Source organism: Phoca vitulina, unplaced genomic scaffold, assembly GCF_004348235.1.
Source record: "Phoca vitulina isolate PV1807 unplaced genomic scaffold, GSC_HSeal_1.0 scaffold28, whole genome shotgun sequence".
Taxonomy (NCBI): Eukaryota; Metazoa; Chordata; class Mammalia; order Carnivora; family Phocidae; genus Phoca; species Phoca vitulina.
The window spans coordinates 20,436,672-20,455,594 of NW_022589731.1; the positions used below are offsets into that span (position 1 = coordinate 20,436,672).

Below are 18,923 nucleotides of genomic sequence, written 5' to 3' on the forward strand. Positions count from 1 at the left end.
AAGGATGCCAGGTTTTGCTTCCGTTTGTGCTAAAACATGCTTCCTGTTCTGGATTTCCCCAAAGGGCAGTCTCATGTGTGTGGTCCTGGAGCGAGGAAGGAGGGAGGATGGGATGGAGGGATGTGGTCTGGGCAGACACTGGGCTCGGGAACAGCCGACCCCCTAGGTTCAAGGGCCCACTTGCTTCCCATCTGGGCAAGGTCACAATTCACCTCCCAACCTTCCCAGCATGCCTTGGGCACTTGCCAGAGCCACAGATCCCTGGCCCGGGCCACATCTAAACTGATGACAGACAGGTGATCCCAGCTTAGGAGACGGGGAGGCCTTCAAGTTCTCCTCTCCACCGAAACACTGGCCATTTGTCAATTACACATGACCATCAAATCAAGAATCCTCATCCTTTCTCACAGCAGGGATGGACCCTTCCCTTGGGGGTCACTCTGGATTTTGTGGCCCAAGAGATGAATCTCAGGGTGATAAGCGTCCTCCAATATGATCTGTGGCACCAAAAGAAGAAACACCCCTCCCCCTCCTTTGGTACCTTCCAAGCTGGGACCTCGCCCGGGGCCCACTCAAGTCCCTCTTTCTGCTGGTTGCCCCCTAGAGCCTCAGAACCATGGAGACTAAAACGATGCATCCAGACAAGTCAGAACACCAGAGAATGGTGAGCAAGCTGCAGGTGCCTGATCCCTATCCCCCAGGCCACTCTTAGGGACACAAGGTCATTCCGCAAAGTGCCCTAAGACCCAACATACACCCATGGGCCTCGCTGATAAGAAACCTGCTCCAGAAAATGCCTGCTTGGCTCTTGACCTCTCTGCCCCTAAAGGCATCAGCCTCCGGACCCCCCAACACATGCTTTCCAAGACCATCCTGATAGGAAGCAAACTGCTGGTGGCCTCCCCACAGATCCCAGCTGCTCTGCACCTTGAGTCCACGGGCCTCTGGCATCACAGACATGGAGGCTCGGAAGGAGGAAGTGCTCCCCCCAAGGCCTAGGGGAAGGATGAGTCCAGAGGAGTGAGCTTCGGCCACCTCAGGGCCACAGTGACAAGACCAAGAGCCAGGCCTGGCTGTTCAGTGTGGTAGATCTCTCACAGCCAGTCACCACCAGCCTTGGACAGATGGGGGGCGGGGGTCACGACACAGTTCTGTCACTCCTAAACGGTAACTGGAGAGATGGTCAAGCCATCAGGCCTCAACGACAGAGGACGGAGGAGAGAAAAGCGAGGATTCGCTGCCCAGGGCTCCCCACACAACTATTTTTCCTAGAAAATACTCTGAGTGTGTAGGGTGTTTACCAGTTACCATATGTCTGTTTCCTTGGGCTTTCAATTAGCCTGGGGCGGGGGGGGCGTGTTCCACATCCTTTGGCAGAAGCTCTGGGCAACCTAGCCGAGCCCGGAATAGCTTTACAGAGCGGCCCCTGAGAACACCTCCTTGCTCACCTCCTGTCCCTGCGCCGAGGGTCGTTTATCATTTAGCTCATTCACCGCGCTGGACGACACGCCGGCAACGTGCGAAACCATCCTCACAAGTGGTGTGACCCACACAAAACGGTCAACAACCCAGGCGGCACTCACGAGGTCGCTGCTTCTCTACGACGTCTCAGAGGGGAGAGCAGCTGCTGGGGTTCGTGTGGGTGCAAACATCAGCAGTCACCCCAAAGGCTGCAAGCCAGGCACACAGTTCTCCACAGCTCAGCCTTCTCCCGAGCGGTCGGGACACTGGACTCTGTGCCCCCGTCTGCCCGGAGCACCCGGCCACCGGGACGTGGGCCTGGCTCCCGGGCCCTCCCTGGGCATCCTGCCCCAGCCTGGGGAGGGGCGGCGCGGGCCCTGCTGGGTCCCCGAGGCCGAGGGGGGGGCGCTGTCCCTGCAGGACTCCCGGAAAAGGCCCTACCTGCCGGCGGCATGTGTGTGTGTGTGTGTGTGGGGGGGGGGTTTCATGTGAGTACTTCTCAAGTTCTAAAAATGTGCCCATGGCAACAACAGAAGGGGATGTTTGAGAAAAATAAAATGAAATAAAGATGAGAAAAGAAGGGACGGCTGCCAGAAGAGTCTGGCGGAGGCAGGCTCTGCACGCCCACTCGCCGGCCTGGGTGCCGTCGGCGCGCGTTACTGGCTCACGCAGGGCTGCCAGGGCTCCGCAGGATCCCCAGGGGGCCGCGGTCACCCCCCCAGAGCAGGGACTCTCCCGCCCCAACCTGTCTCCAGGGGAGCGCTTACGGGGGCCTGGCACCCAGCGGGGCGCTGCGGCACAGCCCGGGACACGGCCAGTCAGGGACGGGGATACAGCGGGGCCAGGGGAGCCCTGGGAGGGGTGGGTCCCTGACCAGGCTGAGGACACCCCGCACTCTTCTCTGGTGCCTGGAAGGGCCTTTCCTTCCAAAGGCCAGCAGGAAGCAGCAAGGCAGGTGCTCAGGCGACCCGTGAACGCAGAACAGCCATGAACGGCGCTGCCCCTACGGGATGGCAGCCCCTGCGTGCCGGGCAGCCCGGTGCTTCCTGCTCACCGCCTCGGCCGCCGCCTCCTTCCCGGGCTCCGTCGGCGCCCGAGGAGCAGACACCGTGCTTTCCTCCTGAAAGGCCCCTGCAGGAGCCTGGCGGACCCAGGCTTATTCTTCTGACCACACCGCCCGGGCCCCGTGCCCATAAAAACAAAACGGTGCCCTGTTTCTTAGCTACGACAGCCACCAAGGCCGGGATGGGAGATGGAAGAAGCCCAAGGCTTTCAGCTAACTCTGTTTTTCACGTGGCCCTAAAACCAAAAAGAAAAGTGATTCTAGGGCGCCTGGGTGGCTCAGTCGTTAAGTGTCTGCCTTCGGCTCAGGTCGTGATCCCAGAGTCCTAGGATCGAGCCCCATATCGGGCTCCCTCCTCGGCGGGAAGCCTGCTCTCCCTCTCCCACTCCCGCTGCTTGTGTTCCTGCTCTTGCTATCTCTGTCTCTGTCAAATAAATAAATAAAATCTTTAAAAAAAAAAAAAAAAAAGAAAAGTGATTCTAAAGACCCTGTAACGGGCTTGCTATCTGGCTGCCCTCGGGCCCCAGGGCGGCCGGGGAGCTGATCTTCCCAAGCGCAACAGCTGGTGGGATATCCCCTCCCTGCTCTTCTCCTCCGTGACTTTTTTTTCCTTAAAACCTAATGACTTCTAAAGTGTTCCAGGCTCAAAGCCCAGTTCACAGGCAACACGAGAACCCATCACAAAGTCACAGTTATTCCATCACATAAAGCATGTCTGAGAGAGAAATCCCCAGTGGGGAAGCTGGGTGGGTTGAGAGGTCAGCTCTGAGCGCCGTCCGTGGAGAGAGGCTGGCGACCGTGGCCACCTCTGCAGGCGCAGCCCCGTCAACGAGGAAAATCGCCACTTCCTGTTGGACTTGGCCATGCCCGCGGGGGCGCTGGCCCGGGGAAGAGGCAAGCAGCCTGGAGGGGAAATCAGAGGCCAGCTGCAGGCACGGCAGCCCCCCCCCCCCCCCCCGCCGGCCCCAAACCCGCACATGTGAGCTTAGCAACTGCGACCAAGTGCGGCCCGCTGAAAATTTTAACTAACGTTTTATAAAAATTAGAAGACGACGCACAGGAAGCGGTCATGAGTCACGGAACCCCTGAATGGAGAGGGGCAGGCTGGGCCATAGTGGGGAGGTAACAGAGGACGCAAACTGCACATCTAGAGCTGACGCGGATTCTTTGGACAGGTGGGCAAGGACAAGAGCAACACCTTGCAGCCGCGCTCCGGAGCGATGGGCTCATCAGTCCCATCTTGGGCACAGTGTGAATTAAGTGATCTCATTTCCCTCTTTACTTGGGTTGCTAGGAAGCCTGGAGAGACACGCCCACCTCCTTGGGCACAAGCCTGCAGGGAAAGCTCTGTGTTCTGGCCTCCCACCCAGTTTCCTCTTTCTTTATATGCTTATTTCTCCCTCTGCTCAACTCTGTGCTTGTGTGTTAGAACCATTCCCCAGAGGGAGGCTTAATCCTCTCAGGACCAAAGAACATTTACACTCCACTTAAGGACACAGAAGAATTCATTTCCTCTGCTCTCCCGAAAGGCAGCAGGGTAGGAGGAAAGGGGCTTGGCTCTGCGGCAGACCAGTGGGCAGGACACCAAGTTGGGCCAGGAGCAAAGCCTCAGGTCTCTGGGGATGAGTGGAGCCCAACACCCCAATGTCACACTTCGGGAAATGAGCCTCAGAGCACCACAGGACTCCTCTGGAATCACCCACTTTACCCTGTTCTTGCTGACATAGACCTCAGCTTCCAGCTTGGGCTGGTTTCCTCTTCCCAGATTGACACCACCACTGATTTTCCCATGTGACCCTGAAGCCCTGTGCTTGGTGGTTCATCATGGTACAGTGACGAATCACTGGTTCGGAGTCAGACAGGCTGGCTTCAAGTCCCAGCCCTGCTGTGTGACCTGGGGAAGAGTACTAACCTCTCTGAGCCTCAAGAGTGTTCATCTTAATAGGGAATTACTCAGGAATTCAAATGCTCCATAATGGTGACAGTCACACTGTAATTTACTGGGCTGATTTGGTCCTGGATGCTCTCAATCCTGGTAAACCCCCCGCCCCCATCCTGTGGACGTGATGTTTTCATATCGTCAGTACCGGGAGAGCACTCGCCCCCCCCCCGGGCCCCGCTAGCGCTTCAGGTACTTGCATTTGGGACCCAGAAGTCAGAGTACCTGTCTTGAGCCTTCATTTCTTCGCACAGACGGCCTACCAGGATCCTTCCACCCACAGCAATCTTGTTTAAACAACAAGTTCTTTCACTCACATTTGGCAAACCCTTCCAGGGATCAATTTTCAACTGCTCTCAGGAGAACATGTCCCCAGAGCCGCCCACCTTCTCAGTGGGGACGGGCGTTTACAGGTTTGATTTTATGCTCTCCCAACAATTTGGCAAAAAAGTTGTTTTATTCATACACTGCGTACCGCTATTTGGCTAAATTTAACTGCAGTGTGTACCTTCCTGTTCCTTGAGCAGCGGAGGGAGCAAGAAAAAGTGAACAGACTGTTTTTTTCCTTTACATGAAAAACAACTAGAAAGTTCTTTGTGCAGCCAGCCTCAGAATGGGGAAAACACACAACAGCATGTCTGTTAGGTTCTATACTGCTAACGTGGGCTAATCAATTACGGACTATACGTGTTATTTCTATTTCATAAATCTAAGAAACAAAACCCCCCCAAAACTCCTATGAAACAGCTTTAGAATTCTTGCTTCATATAATTTTGGGGACAAGAAATTAGCTCCAAATGTCTGAAAATCTTCTCTTTTAATATATGTTGGTTTTTTTTTTTTTTTTTTTTAATGTCTATCTGCTTTGGATGATTGGTTGCCAGATACATTACATATAATATATGCCTCCACTGCTGCCCAAGTCTGGGCCCCCTCACCTAGCTCGGCTCCCCTGAAAGCAAAAGCATATGGGTGCTGGAACAACAGGATATCCACATGCAGTAGAATGTAGCTGGAGCCCTACCTCACACCCACGTACAAACTGGACTCAAAATGGTTCAAACACCTAAATGTAAGAGCGAACATGGTCAAACTCTAAGAAAACACAGGCATACGTCTTCATGACCTTGGATTATGACACCAAAGTGCAAAGCACGCAAAGGAAACAAGTACATAAATTGAACTTCATCAAAATTAAAACTTGTGTTTCAAGGACAATATCAAGAACGTGAAAAGACAGCCAAAAAATGGAAGAAAATATTTGCAAAGCACATATCTGATACCAAAAGCCAGTGAAGACTTCTTGTCTGCTTCCTGAGCTCCATGGTCCATGAAGACCCAGGTCAAGCACTGAGGTCAATGAAGCCAAGTGGCAGTTGGAGAACCACAGTGTAGGGCAAAGATCATATAGGAGATCAAAATGGCTAAGAGATACATGAAAGGATGTTCAACATCACTACTCATCAGTGAAATGCAAATCAACATCACCACAAGATATCAACTCACACCTGTTAGAATGGCTATCATCAAGAATAGACAACAGGTGCTGGCAAGGATGTGGTAAAAAGGAAACCATGTTCACTATTAATGGGAATGTCAATTGGTCCAACCACCATGGAAAACAGTATGGACGCTCTTCAAAAAAAACTAAGAATACATCTATCATACGATCCAGCCATTCCACTTCCAGGTATATATCCAAAGTAAACGAAAACAGGATCTCAACAGATATGTGCATCCTCATGTTTATCAAAGCATTATACCCAACAGCCAAGATATGGAAACAACCCAAATCCCATCAACAGATGAATGGATAAAAAAGAGGAGATGTACATACACAATAGAATATTATTCAGCCACAAGAAAGGAGGATATTCTCCCATTTGCAACAACACAGGTAGGACCTTGAACACATCATGCTACGCTGGAGAGGTCAGAGAAAGACAAGTACGTACAATATCATTTACACGAGGAATCTAAAAAGGGTAAACCTGTAAAAACTAGAGAGTGAACTGGTTGTTACCAAGGAATGACGGGAGTGGAGGCTGAGGGGTGGGGGGGGCATGCACAAGACTGATAGTGTTTCAGGATGCAAACTTGCGGCAAGTGTCATCCATACAGACCATGAATACAGACAACGATATTGTATTATAATTACATAACCCAATAAATACTGCTACATCCGCAATCGAGGTGCCATATATAAATATCAAATAACATGCGGTACCCCTCAAACTTATACAATGTTACATGTAAAATATAATGCAGTTAAAGAACATAGGTCAGGTGAAAAAGCAGCACGGTGAAGGGCTCAATCAGCTTCCCCCTTTCTTGGGTAGATAATCCTACCAGTGCTCATCCCCACTGTGGATTCAGCTCAGCCCCCTTGTGCCACCAACTCTGTAAATCTTCCAGAAAAATTTGGCCCATGCTGTGTGGTTGGGACTGTTGCCTCTTTTAAAGATTTTGGAGAGGCAGTCATCCCTGGGGGAGTCTAAGGGTGGAGAGAGATTAAAAAAAAAAACCACACACACAAACTATTCTTTGGAAGCCAAAGCCGAGCCTGCCAGGTCACTCCTTGAAGGCAGGGCCCGTGAGAGTGGGCGAGGCCCCCCCCCCAGAACAGGAAGACAGAATGCCCATCTAGAGAGAGGGCACGACCAACCTGTCCCGGGCAACTTCGGGCCTGCTCAGGCCACATGAGAGAGGGTCTGGCGACAGGAGCTCAGCCAGAGGTGGCCAGTCCCAGGGTGGACTAGGCTCCATGTCTTCCCATGAAAACACGAGTCAGTTCCTTTAACTCCGCAGGAAACACTGCCAGGACTAACCTCATTAACCACCTTCTCTGTTTCCGGCACATTAGGCAGAAACCCTGTGGTGACCCCGTAGCCCTCCAAGAAGGCCGAGAGAGCCCACCTTACCCAAAGGGGTGGGGGCTTCTCAAACCCCAAGTCCCAGACCACACTCCTTGAATGATCACTGACACACACCCCTGCGGACGGGGTCTGAGCCATCAATGCGGGGGTGGAGGACGCACTGTACAAGAAGTTGACAAATTCCCAGACACCCAGTTTTGTGAAAGGCCCATTAAGTTTTCAGAGGACTTAGGCCCGGCAGAGTGGCCCTCATGCCCCAACCCAGCCAGCGGCAGGGTCTTCTCCAGGCTGCCCGACCACAGGCCCCTCGGACGCTGTCCTCCATGGACAGAAGCACCAAGTGCACAGCCAACAGGTCTGAGGAGGCTGCTCTGAGAAACCCAGAGCTGGGGGACAGGCCTGGCCTCTAGCCCCGCAGTGCCCCTCGGCCCAGAGTACTGTGCCCGGCTTCAGAAGTGACCAAGAGATGATGATGATGAGAAAAAGCACCATTTCCGGAGCAGGCCCAGGCTCTGGCCAAGGCCACGCAGGTTTAAGGACCTCAACACTCAAATTACTTCTTCCTAGGCTTGCTGCATCCCCACACGCCCACGAGGCAGGTTCAGTTCCCACCTTCCTTTGACAGACATGGAAGTAGAAACAGAGAAGACAATACGGTCACCAAAAGACACACAGCATACATTCAACTACCTTATGTTCCTGGGCTGAAGTCCTATTCCCCGGCGTGCAAGGGTTTTCTAGTAACCCAGTAAGGATGGAGAAATTCACACTGCCCAGTAAAAACAGCTACAAGAACAAAGGGTGGTATCAAGTTCAGGCTCTGAGTTTAGTCCAGTAAGGAGAAAACGACCAAAGTCCAAATTCTCCTGGACACTGACAAGTAGGAGATGATCATTCCCACTCTGGGAAAACAGCAGTCAACAGTGAAGGCCAGGAATGACAGGTCAGTCCAGTGACCTCCAACAGAGGGTGGGGATTGTGGGGGTCCTAAGAGGGTGGGGAATGGCTGCACCTGGGGCCTTGAATGCAGAGACCAGGAGCAGGTGACCGCTAAGGGGGCCACCCTGCATTTGGAGAAACATGAACCAAAGAGCCACATTTGACTCCAAACACATGCACAGAGGTCAGCCTGAAGGACAGATCAAGTGCTTGCCAATTTTATGGGCACGGAACACGTTTTAGGTGTTTTACTTGCTTGGGAAGGCTGAGCCATCAGCAGCTCTGACGTGCACAGGTGCTCCCTGAGCTTGATGTGTAAGGGAGGTGACCGTAGAGAAGAGGGTCCTGGCCAGAGAGAAGAGTCTTGGCTGAGTGGCCTCAGACAAGTCCCCTTCCTGCCCATGGGGCTGGAATTTCTTGGCCATGGAGGTATAAAACAATCTGCAAGAAAAAAAAAAAAGCCAGGAGATGCCCCAGGGAGTCACAAAGCGGCAGCCCTGCCTCGCAGGCCGTGACTTGTGGCGCACAGGTCTTAGCTCCCTCGTGCCACCCGGGGCCGCGTCCTCGCCCTTGGCCTGCTCACCATGTCCACAGTCTGGTGGCTGCTCCGGAGTTTGAGCTCAGCCCTCAGCCCTTCCCTACAGTGCACACCATGTCCTTAGCCATCCCCAACTGTCCCAGGCTCCCCGAAGGCCCCCGTGTGTGTCCCCTGTTTCACAGGGCTGCCCCCCCCACCCGACAATACCCCAGGCCGCGGTCTTACACACTTGTGGGCATCGAACGTCTGACCTGGGGCCCAGCACACAGCTGAGCCAGAGCCAAGCTCCTAGGTGGCCTCACCCGGTCTGTGCTCCGTGTTCAGGGGCGTAAGGATTGCCCTACTTGCTCTCTACCTCTCTTCAGTCAAAGGGCAAGATCTCGCCAAAGTACAGCTCTTCAGCAGAAGGGCTGATATCATCACCCTGATTCCCCGCAGGGCCAGCTCAGGGTCATGGTCCCTAGATCCCCATTCCACCCCTCCCAGGCTGGCTCTACTTTCGGGTAGGGGATGGGTGTGATCGGCTGGCTCTGGGTGCCTTTGGGGCCTTGTGGTGGCCTCCCTCCCGCCTGACGGTTCGAGTCCTCAAGCCCCGTGCATCGCCCCTCTGTCCTCCTACCAGCACCGACCCTCACGTGCAGAGGGTCCCTCCAAGAAAGCCAAGGACAGGGAAAGAATTCCCAGGTGTGCATGTGCCCGATACTCCATTCTGATTCTGAGGAGACAGGAGTTTTCTCCTAACCCAGGAGGCCAGGTGCCCACACCATGTGTTGGCACCTCATCAAACGCCACCACACGGGTGACCAGCCCCGATAACTGGGAGCACGGTGACAACCACCCGTCTCCCCACAGCCCCAGCGCCAACGGGCCTTGGATGTGCCCTGAAAGGTCCTTGGGCAGTGGCCCCAGCTACTAGACGGGGATCACAACACTGAATGAATCCAACTGCATCCAGAAAAATGCCTGGAAGGCAACAGACCCCCAGACAGAGCAGGCCACACGGCATTTCTCACTTGAACCCGTGAGCGCCGGCTGTGTTCGTGGTGACCCCCAGCGGGTGCTGTGCCCTGCTCTCTTTGGGGAAGACGAAAACCCGGCCGGGCTGCAGGACTGCTGTTGACAGGATGAGCCCCGCTGCGCGGTCACAGACGGGCTCCACGTGGTGCGGGGGAGGGGGCAGCGCTGGGCTGCAGCCACGGCTGGAAGGTTCTGCGGCTTGCGCCACAGTCAGCCAGGTCAGTGTGTAAGGGACAGCAGGCCCACCGGATGCCGACACTCACCCAGGTCTGATGTGCAGCTAATCCCCCGTCACATGGGGGCTGGCAGGCTGCACAGAGGGCCCTCTTCACCTGGCCGTCCCCAACTGCCTGGTCCATGGGCTAGCAAACAGCCTATTATTTCCACCCACGAAGCCAACCAAGGTGAAGCAGGTAGTTCACGGACTGAGAAAAGCAAGTAGGTGTTAAAACACCCAAAGCACGTCAAAGTAAAACCAGGCACTTTTAAAACCAAACACACAACCCACTGGAAACCTACAGATTGCCTCTCCCAGGAGGGAGAAGAGAGTCGCCTTCTCGAGCGTTCCCTGCCCCTCCAGATCAGAGGGAAACTTTTTGAGTTAGGTGAAGACCAAAATGAACATTAACTCATGCTGGCCAATGACTGTGATGGCCAGAGCTGGATTTGAGGACGGCCATCCCCCAGCTCAGCCCGCCAGCACACGCTAGCTGGGGCTGCCCCACGGGAGCTGCGGGCTCCCAGACGTTAGGGCCGGGGTGCTTCCCTTCAGCGTAAATGCTACCCTCCCAGGGGCAAAGCGACCACCGGGGGCTTGGCGATAGGAGCCAACACATCCAAATCTGGCTGTGGATGCTACTACCCCCCAAAATGCCAGTTCTACAGGCTGAAAGCTCTGGGAGACGAAGCCAAGTTCCTACCCCCGGGTCCCCGACACCGCTCCAGGGGGAGGGTCAGAATGACACACTGAATGTAGCAGAAGGATCGAGGAGGAGAACGAGCGCTACGAGATAGATCATCTGACAGAGAAATTTATTTGCTGGCAGACTTCCGACTGCAGGCTTCCTCGGCACTGGCTGGCTGCCACGCAAATGAAACAAAAATCAATATCCTCGGGTCTGCAAAACAGTGTGTTAACAATCATACTCCAAACAACTTAAATAATACCCCTCAACGCCATACCCAAATAACGGGGAATGTTTCTGTAGAGAAGGCAGCGCAAGATAAACAGAAGAAAGAAGAAAATAAGGCAATTTTACAGGTCCTCCTTCAGCAAAACCTTTCCAGGACTTCAATGAGGAGATAATCTTTCTGTGATTATGACCAAACCCTCCCGTTGCTTAGCAACACATAATTAAGGAATATGTTTTCAGATCCACTTTGCAAGCCCGGCCATTATCAGATGAAATTACTGGAGCAACAAATGTCATTGCCATGCAAATTAGTTGGTTGCAAAGAAGGAATGTTTGCGAGGGAGAAGGTACATACGCTCTGCGCGAGGCCATCTGAATTTCTCCTGCCGCACGTTGATGAGAGAGAGACGGTGGGGGGAAAAAAAAAGTCAAATACATTGTATGATCAAACTTAAAAAAAGCCACACTAGCCATTTCAGCCGCCTGGTAGCCACGAGGTCAGCAGCCTCACAAATGCGATAGAAGAGCCAGTTACAGCCCCTCAGGGTTTCAGGATAAGGATCCCACAGCTGACGTGGGGGTATCTTCAAAAAGGCACATCTTATTTTTCACACCAGTCCCTCTACCCGGGAGTTCTAGTTATTCAGAAAAAAAATTCCATTTGAAAGGGATTCAGTTTTCTAAACTGGGGCGGCAAGAAGAAAGAAAAGGAAAAAAACTGTCGTCAGTAAAGATTTGTCAGTAAGTTGTCAGGAAAGATTCTACAGTGAAAACACAAAGTAAGTGTTGTTCAGAGGACGTCCACCTGGAATTTTACCCACAATACCCAAGGAAACACATGTAATAAATGACACTTGTCTTCTGTTTTGAAGAGAACCACCCAGGACGGTTCTTTCTTTCTTCAACTTGAAAATCTATTGTTACCTACAAGTAAACAGAATTCCCAACTGTATTTCCCCAAATGAGACTACGTCTGTCTTTGAAACAGGGAGTTCTAAGGGATTTCGTCATCTTGCTTTGTTTAACACCCAAGCCTGGAAGCACACCCGATTCTAGCCCTACGGTGGTTCCAACCTCGGATGCTGTGCGCAGACCCTTCGGAGGTGCGTCTCCACGCTACAACGCACTTCTCGTGGCAAGTGCGTGATGCACAATTTGTGGGAGGCCCTGGATAAACACCCCCGCCTTCTCCAGAGCCACGGAAGGTGAACTGGAGAATATGCCACCCCCATGAGCCGATGGTTTCATTCTGTTCTGACGATTTCTGGGTTTCTCACAGAAATACACTTGTGTAAATACGGGGAGAGTCACTAATCGGCTGGGGCCGGACCAGGGAAAGGGAAGCCATGCGGCTATCCCCGTGGGTCAGCCTGAATGGCAAACCCGTCTCACCCAAGAGAACCTGTATCGATTGGCTAGCTGGCTCCGTGGGAGCGTGTGTGTGCATCAGGGTGTAGGGTCTGGTCTCTCCAGGCATGACAAGAGAGCAGCAAAAATGTGAGGACCCACCGTCCTGTGCTCAAACCTCTGCCCGCACCGTCCCCTCAACGTCCCAAGCGAGTAAGGGCAGGGAGGGTTCATTACTTGGTTCCGGAGCAAGCATGGTAGACACGATGATGGGGGCCCCCGTCCGCCGGGCCACCTTCTGGTAGGGCGGTTGAGGTGTGTGGAGGCTCTGGCTGGCTGGCGGCAGCGCGGCCGGCTCCATGGGGACACTGGGCTTCCGCAAGACCTGGGGGCTGCCATGGGGGCTGGGCAGGGGAGATGCGGACACGCCGCGCTCCCGCTTCAGCAGCTCCATGGGCACCGTGTATGCTGTGGAGTAGGCGGTTCTAGGGCCCGGGTGAAGGGGGGTGGCGGGGCCTGGGTGAGTTAAGGCCACCCCGGCCTGCGGGGGGTATGTGGGGCCCAGCCGTGCCGTCAGGGCGCAGGGGGTGGGAGAGCTGTACCCAGAGTTGGAGGGCAAGTGGGGGGCTTGGGCGCCCACCCCCGGGGCAGAGTAGGTGGCCGCCGTCTCTAGGAGGTGCTGGGATGGTGCGCTGGAGGGGCGGCGAGCCAGGTCTCGCGCGCGGGGGGATGGCGCCTGCAGAGGCCCCACGGGCTGGGGCTGCAAGGCCGAGGCGCCCAGCGAAGACAAGTCACCGTGGAGCTCGCCGCGATGGCTGAAGCTGCTGGAGCGCATCCGGGACGAGGGGCCCCCCCGGCCCTGCCTGTGTAGCTGCATCTCGGTCCTGCAGGTGCCGGCCAGGTGGCTCAGCACGCGGGCCTGGCCCAGGTTGGGCGCGACGCACTTGATGTCTGCGTCTTCCATGGTGGCCAGGACGGCTGGAGAGTCGAAGCCCTGCTGCAGCAGGGCCACCAGCGTGGCCTCCGCCACCCCCTCAGCCCGCAGGAGGGCCAGGAACTCGGGCAGCGTGCTCCTCCTGCCCCCGAACCCCTGGAAGGAGGACAGGTCCGCCTCGTAATTCTCATCAGCCGCCAGAGAGGAGGCGCTGCCCCGGGCAGGCCCGTAGCCGCGGTTCAGGGTTCCTGGGGCCACCCCCGGGCTGCCGTCCGAGGCGCTGGCTGCGGCGGGGTCCACAACCAGGCAGGTGGGGGCCGCCTGCCTGGCGGGGGCAGAATCCACGGGCCTCTCGCCGACGTCGTTGTAGAGCTGGCTGGCTGGGTAGGCGGGGGCCCCGGTGGCGTACCTGCCGACGGCCAGCTCCCCTGCACACCGCGTGGGCGACGGGGCCCGGCTCTGCGTCCGCGGCCCCTGAGCCATCCCTCTACCCGCCGGATCCCGGTACAGCTGCCCGGCCTCCTGCAGGGCGGGGACGCGGCCTTGCACCTGATCCCACGACATCCTGCTGCCCGTCACTCCGTAATCAGGCAGCGACCGGCCAAGTCCCGGGTCGCGGGGGTGGCGAGCCTCTTTGGGCGCCCGAGCGGCTCCAGCCGCGTCGCCGTAGTAATCCCGCGGCAGCAGGCCACCTCGGCCAGACATCACTGCCTGTCTGCTGTCGTAAAAGGCGAAGTCGGCGACCGGGCTCTTCCTTCCAGCGACAGAGTTGAAGAAGGCCTCCCGGTAGAAGTAGGGCTCGACGGCGCCCTGTGGCTCGTACCAGGGTCCCGCGGCGCCGCCGTCCGCCAGGGAGCTGCTCCTCGCCGGAGCCTTGGCCACCTCCCAGGGGCCCTCGTACCACCCGGCTGCATCCCAGCTCTGGGACCGGCCAATATGGACCTGGCGGCTGGGGACCGGCATCGGGAAGGAGGGACGGCGGCCGAGGCAGGGGAGGACGCCGGTCTCTATAAATCTTCAGTTACACACATCCCAACAGACCCGCTGCCTTCTAGCCCTTCCCAGACGGCAGGAAAGACCAACTGGGGGTTTTCTATTTCAAAGTACGGGCTGAATTATTAATCCCCCGAAACATTAGTAGACAAAACACAACTCACGGTAACTTCGCCTCACTCCCCAATGGCAGCACCAGTCCCAGAAAGGAGGCTGCGCCAGGCTTGCCAGCCCCCCTCCCTCCCGGGGAGTGAGCTCACATGGACCTCGGCTCTCTCAGCGTGGGGATTAGGAGCTAAATAAAACCCCTAAAGCTTTTGTTCCATGTGACATCTCGTTAGATGGAAGAACACGGCTGAGGGCTCCAGCCAGGCCTCTGGACCCACTACTGGCAATTACTTTCACACCGAACCTCTGGCTTATCTCCGTGGTCCTCACCAGGATACTTTTGGGATGAGCACTGCCTCCCCCCACCCCTGCCCACGATGGCCTAAAAGTGACAGAAGGAAAATAGCAAAAGACCGCTTTAATGTCAATTCAATCTTAATCCACCCTGATGAAATGTTAATCCATTGCACACTGCTAAGAACAAATTAAATGTGAACAGGCAGGCAGGATAAAATGGGGGTGGGGGGAATCTCATGCACAATTCTAGAACACGAGGTGCCCTGAGAAATGGGCCAGGTCTGCAGCCAGATGCTCTGAGGACTCTGGTTACCAATCAAATGAGTTACATAGCTCAAGTCCAAACGGATTCTTTATTATCGTAAAACACAGATTCCCTTCATGCTGCCAGGCATAAACAAACAAAAAAACACCTCTGTGTGTAATCTAGAATTTACCATTTTAAAAAAATTTTTTTTAAAGATTTTATTTATTTATTTGATAGAGAGAGACATAGCGAGAGAGGGAACAGAGGCAGGGGGAGTGGGAGAGAGAGAAGCAGGCTTCCCGCCGAGCAGGGAGCCCAATGTGGGGCTCGATCCCAGGACCCTGGGACCATGACCTGAGCCGAAGGCAGACGCTTAACGACTGAGCCACCCAGGTGCCCCTAGAATTTACCATTTTAAGACTGCCACAGAAGTCAACGACTAAACCCCGACATTATGAAGCAAAACCGGGAAGTGGCTGCAACTGAGGTGTGCCTCCCTTTAAATCTGTTCACAGGGAAACCGTCATTCCAGCAGGCTCGGGCAGGCTTAGATTTTGCAGACGATTTTCCAATATTCCTATGGATTAAGAGTTTTACCTCCCTCACTAGGGGCTTTGGGTGCAGTCACGCAAACAACAGCAGTTATTTAATCTAGATAAAGGAACGCCCCAATCAGGAGCAATAGGACATTTCCTAATAATAAATATCGAAGGGTCCGAGAGAAGCGACAAGCGACACTGCAGACTAAGCCCCAGGTTCCGCTCCTCCGACCGTGGGAGCCCCGGGGCACAGAACTCACAACAGAACAAAAGCTCGTGATCGCGGTGTCCAGTGCGAACGTTTAGAACCGAGATCATGTGCCTATCTGCAGCCGTGAAACCCAAGAGTGGGGTCTTCACCCACATCTCTCTCAGTGTCGGATTCAATCAGAATCTTTCACTTAAAAATCCCAGTTGCTAAAAAAACTTTTGTTTGACCTGAGTACTGAAAATTTACCGTGGGAGAGGAGAGTAGGTACAAATCCATTTGCAGGAACTGGAGGTACATGGTAATGCAAGACGGGTTCAGGGGAGCCCGTGCTCCACCCCATCTCCCTGGGTCCTGATGAACACACATACTCAACTTGGGACAAGCTCTGTTTAAACCAGCACTACTCCCCCAAAGCTGGAGCTCTGTGGCCTCCCACTGACGGATGAGGAACCGGCGGGGATGCAGCCCAGGACCCCAGGCTGTTACTTGAACACCACCGCCCCCATTTCTGACTCTAAAATACCAACAAAGCCTCGAGTTATCTGGAAAAATTCCCTGGCAGGCGGAGAGGAGACCCAAATCCTCCTCCACCTCCTGGGATGCATGGGAAGAAAAAAAAAACCCACAAAACTAACAAGCCACACTGCCAAATGCTGAGTTTCCACGTATAAAGGACGGCTGCTGGCGCCGATTTCTGTATTTCCTCTGCTGGTATAAGCGTTCCCAGGGGCTGAAAGGCCTGGCTGGGCAGGGGCCCGAGGGAACGGGCCTGGCCGCATCAAGACAGCAGTTCCACGTCTCATCAGCAGCTGGAGGATGTGCTCACTTAGATACATCCAAATGGACAGGAGGACGTTACAGAGCCCCAAACCAAATGGAAACAGCGCTATCTGGTTACAGCAGATCGTTTCCCGGCGCGGCCAGCCTGGCCCACCTCGCGCATGTTGTCCCCTCCTCTGGGCGCCGCTCAGAGCTTCCTCCCCTCTGGAGAGGAACGGGCTGGGGAGGATGCAGCGTCTCACCGGGGACCCTTCTCAGAAGGAGCCCAGGACACAAACTTGTGGGTCAGGGAGACACACCTCAGCCGTACACACATACTCTTGAGCAGCTTCTGCCCACACCTACCTCGTCACCTCTTCCCCTTTCAGTCTTGGGTTTTTGGGCCAAAAGGGGCCTGTTAGGCCCCTCTGGGGAATGCGCCCCATTGTCACCTCTTCCTCCACCACTGGCCAGAGAATGTGTCTGGCTGGGCAGGATGGACAACCGCAGTCCTTACCCTTCAGAGGTGACCAGAAACCAGGCATCTTTGGTATGACGTCTTTCTTACAGTTTCCTTACTAGAGGATGTCCACCTCTGTGAATGTCTGTACCAGGCGGGCCCTGCTCTAGGTGCTCCGCCCATAAGCAACTCTATTAAGCAGGTATGACTATGTCCCATCCTAGACACTGGAGATGGAGCTGGGGTGCCCTGCCCAGGGCCATAGGGTGTGGGACGCAGGTCAAACCCCAAAGCTAACGCTCCACTTTCCAGAATCCCCTGCACTGACCCTGGGTAGCTCTGCCCGGTGCTGGAAAAGGAAACCTCTTTAACACAGTAATCCTATTATTTGCTTAAGATTTTCCCAAACTCCCAAGTATTGACAAGGTCACCTATAAAATTAACTACTTGAGTATTGGAAAGTCACTCCTGAACTTGGACTGTGCCAGCCAGCCCTCTAAGTGGGGGGCCGGTGCTGCTGCTGGAGCCGGGGACCCCCTGCCGAGAGCTGATGAGGGAAACTGCCTGAGGCCTCGGGTCAGCCCCTCTGGCCATTTCCTTTTCTTCCCCTCTTGTAATAAAGGAAACATAACATCCAGTGGCTCTAGCGCTCAGGGGCCCCGCTCACGTTGCAGACACATCCCTTCAGAGGCAGGTGCACGGACCCCGAGAGCTGCCTGCGCAGCATCTCTTTGCAGTGGGGGTAGCTCAAGGGGCTCATCTGGCTTTCGCACATCACGTTCACAGTTCACGTTCTCCAATGGAAGCAGGACTGTCTGGAAGAATGTGTACCCAACAGCTCCTAAGAAACCACGAACGGGTTTTTGGGAAGGAGCAGAAGGTGTAATGCCAGAGGCAGGGCAGCAGTGGGGGGAGAAGCTGCGGGGTGGGCGCCTCCCTCTGCACCGGAACGAGGAGGCCCGGGTCTCCCTGCCATCACCCAACCCATTCTGCTTGGAAGCCACCCAAACTCCGCAGCCCCGGCTCCACAAGGCACCAAATATTATGACAGATGTTCTCCTGTGTTAGGTAAAAACACCTGTTAACTGGACTCACACTTTCCTAAACACTCTGGCAGATTTTTTTTTTTTAAAGCACATTGCAGTCTTTTAGAGAGAGCCGCTTTTCTGAAAATCTCATGTTGACTAAATAAAGCAAGATGGGACCAATTTCTGAAAGAGCAATGAGTCTCAGAGACTTAACTCTTTAATCCTGCAAAGAGTTTCACTACAGAAAATTGCATCGAGTAAAAAAAAAAAGCCATCTTCTGAAAATTGAGAGAGACACAAGCCAAATTCTCTTGCAGACAAAATGAACCCAAGCGAAAGCCGACCATACAGAATAACCTGAATAGCAACCCCCGGGGCTGTAAGCAGCACCCACCCCGAGCCAATTCTTCACTTCCCTGTGCAGTGCTGAGAGAGGATCTGGAAGGTTCCAGATGAACAGGGAAGAAAATCAAGGAGGGAACAGCCAGCCAGCCAGCCCTTCCACGGAGCAGTCCTTGGGCTAACCACCAACAAGCACTTCATGTTCCAGCCACTACGGTGACCCAGGAAACTGCATGGAAGGCTAGCCTCACATTCGTTCATAAATGAATTCCGTATATATCAGGTAGGAGGTGGAGTCAGCCAATCTGAAGTGTGGACTCACATGAAGGGCGCCGGGTCCGACTGCCCGTCCCTCAACAGCTCTGCTGTTTCCAGCCCGCCTGGTGGCCACCGACGCTCGCCCCTCCTCGGGAGGCAGCCAGGCCCAGCTTTGGAGCATTGCTGGCTGGCCTTCCATTTCTCGGTCCTCCTCTAGCCCTCGAGGCCACGAGACCACGGCAGCTCCGAAAGCGAAGGCAGAAATGAGAACCCCCTAGAAGCTTCCCTGTGCCCGCTGGATGCCAGGACGGAGCCCCGGCAGCGCCCGCACCTCTGCCATCCACAGGCTGCATCTCCTGGGGGACCCTGCGGAAGTCAGTGGGTTACGCGCTGTCTTCCGGCAGAAACAGTGCCAAAAATAGGCCTAGGACATC

General features: G+C 54.8%; 1 protein-coding gene across 5 annotated transcripts in view; it reads right to left on the reverse strand.

The window, feature by feature from the left end:
* The window catches only part of CTBP2 (C-terminal binding protein 2), a 155,554-nt gene that overhangs the window by 22,165 nt on the left and 114,466 nt on the right, over positions 1–18,923 (reverse strand). Inside the window, exon 1 of one of the 5 annotated variants that reach the window (XM_032423429.1) lies at positions 12,551–14,243. The exons of the other annotated variants lie outside the window; for them this stretch is intronic. Coding sequence (XP_032279320.1) covers positions 12,551–14,210 — 1,660 coding nt within the window. The 5' untranslated portion in view covers positions 14,211–14,243. Of the gene's footprint in view, positions 1–12,550; positions 14,244–18,923 lie in introns of those variants that run through there. 5 annotated transcript variants of the gene reach the window in all.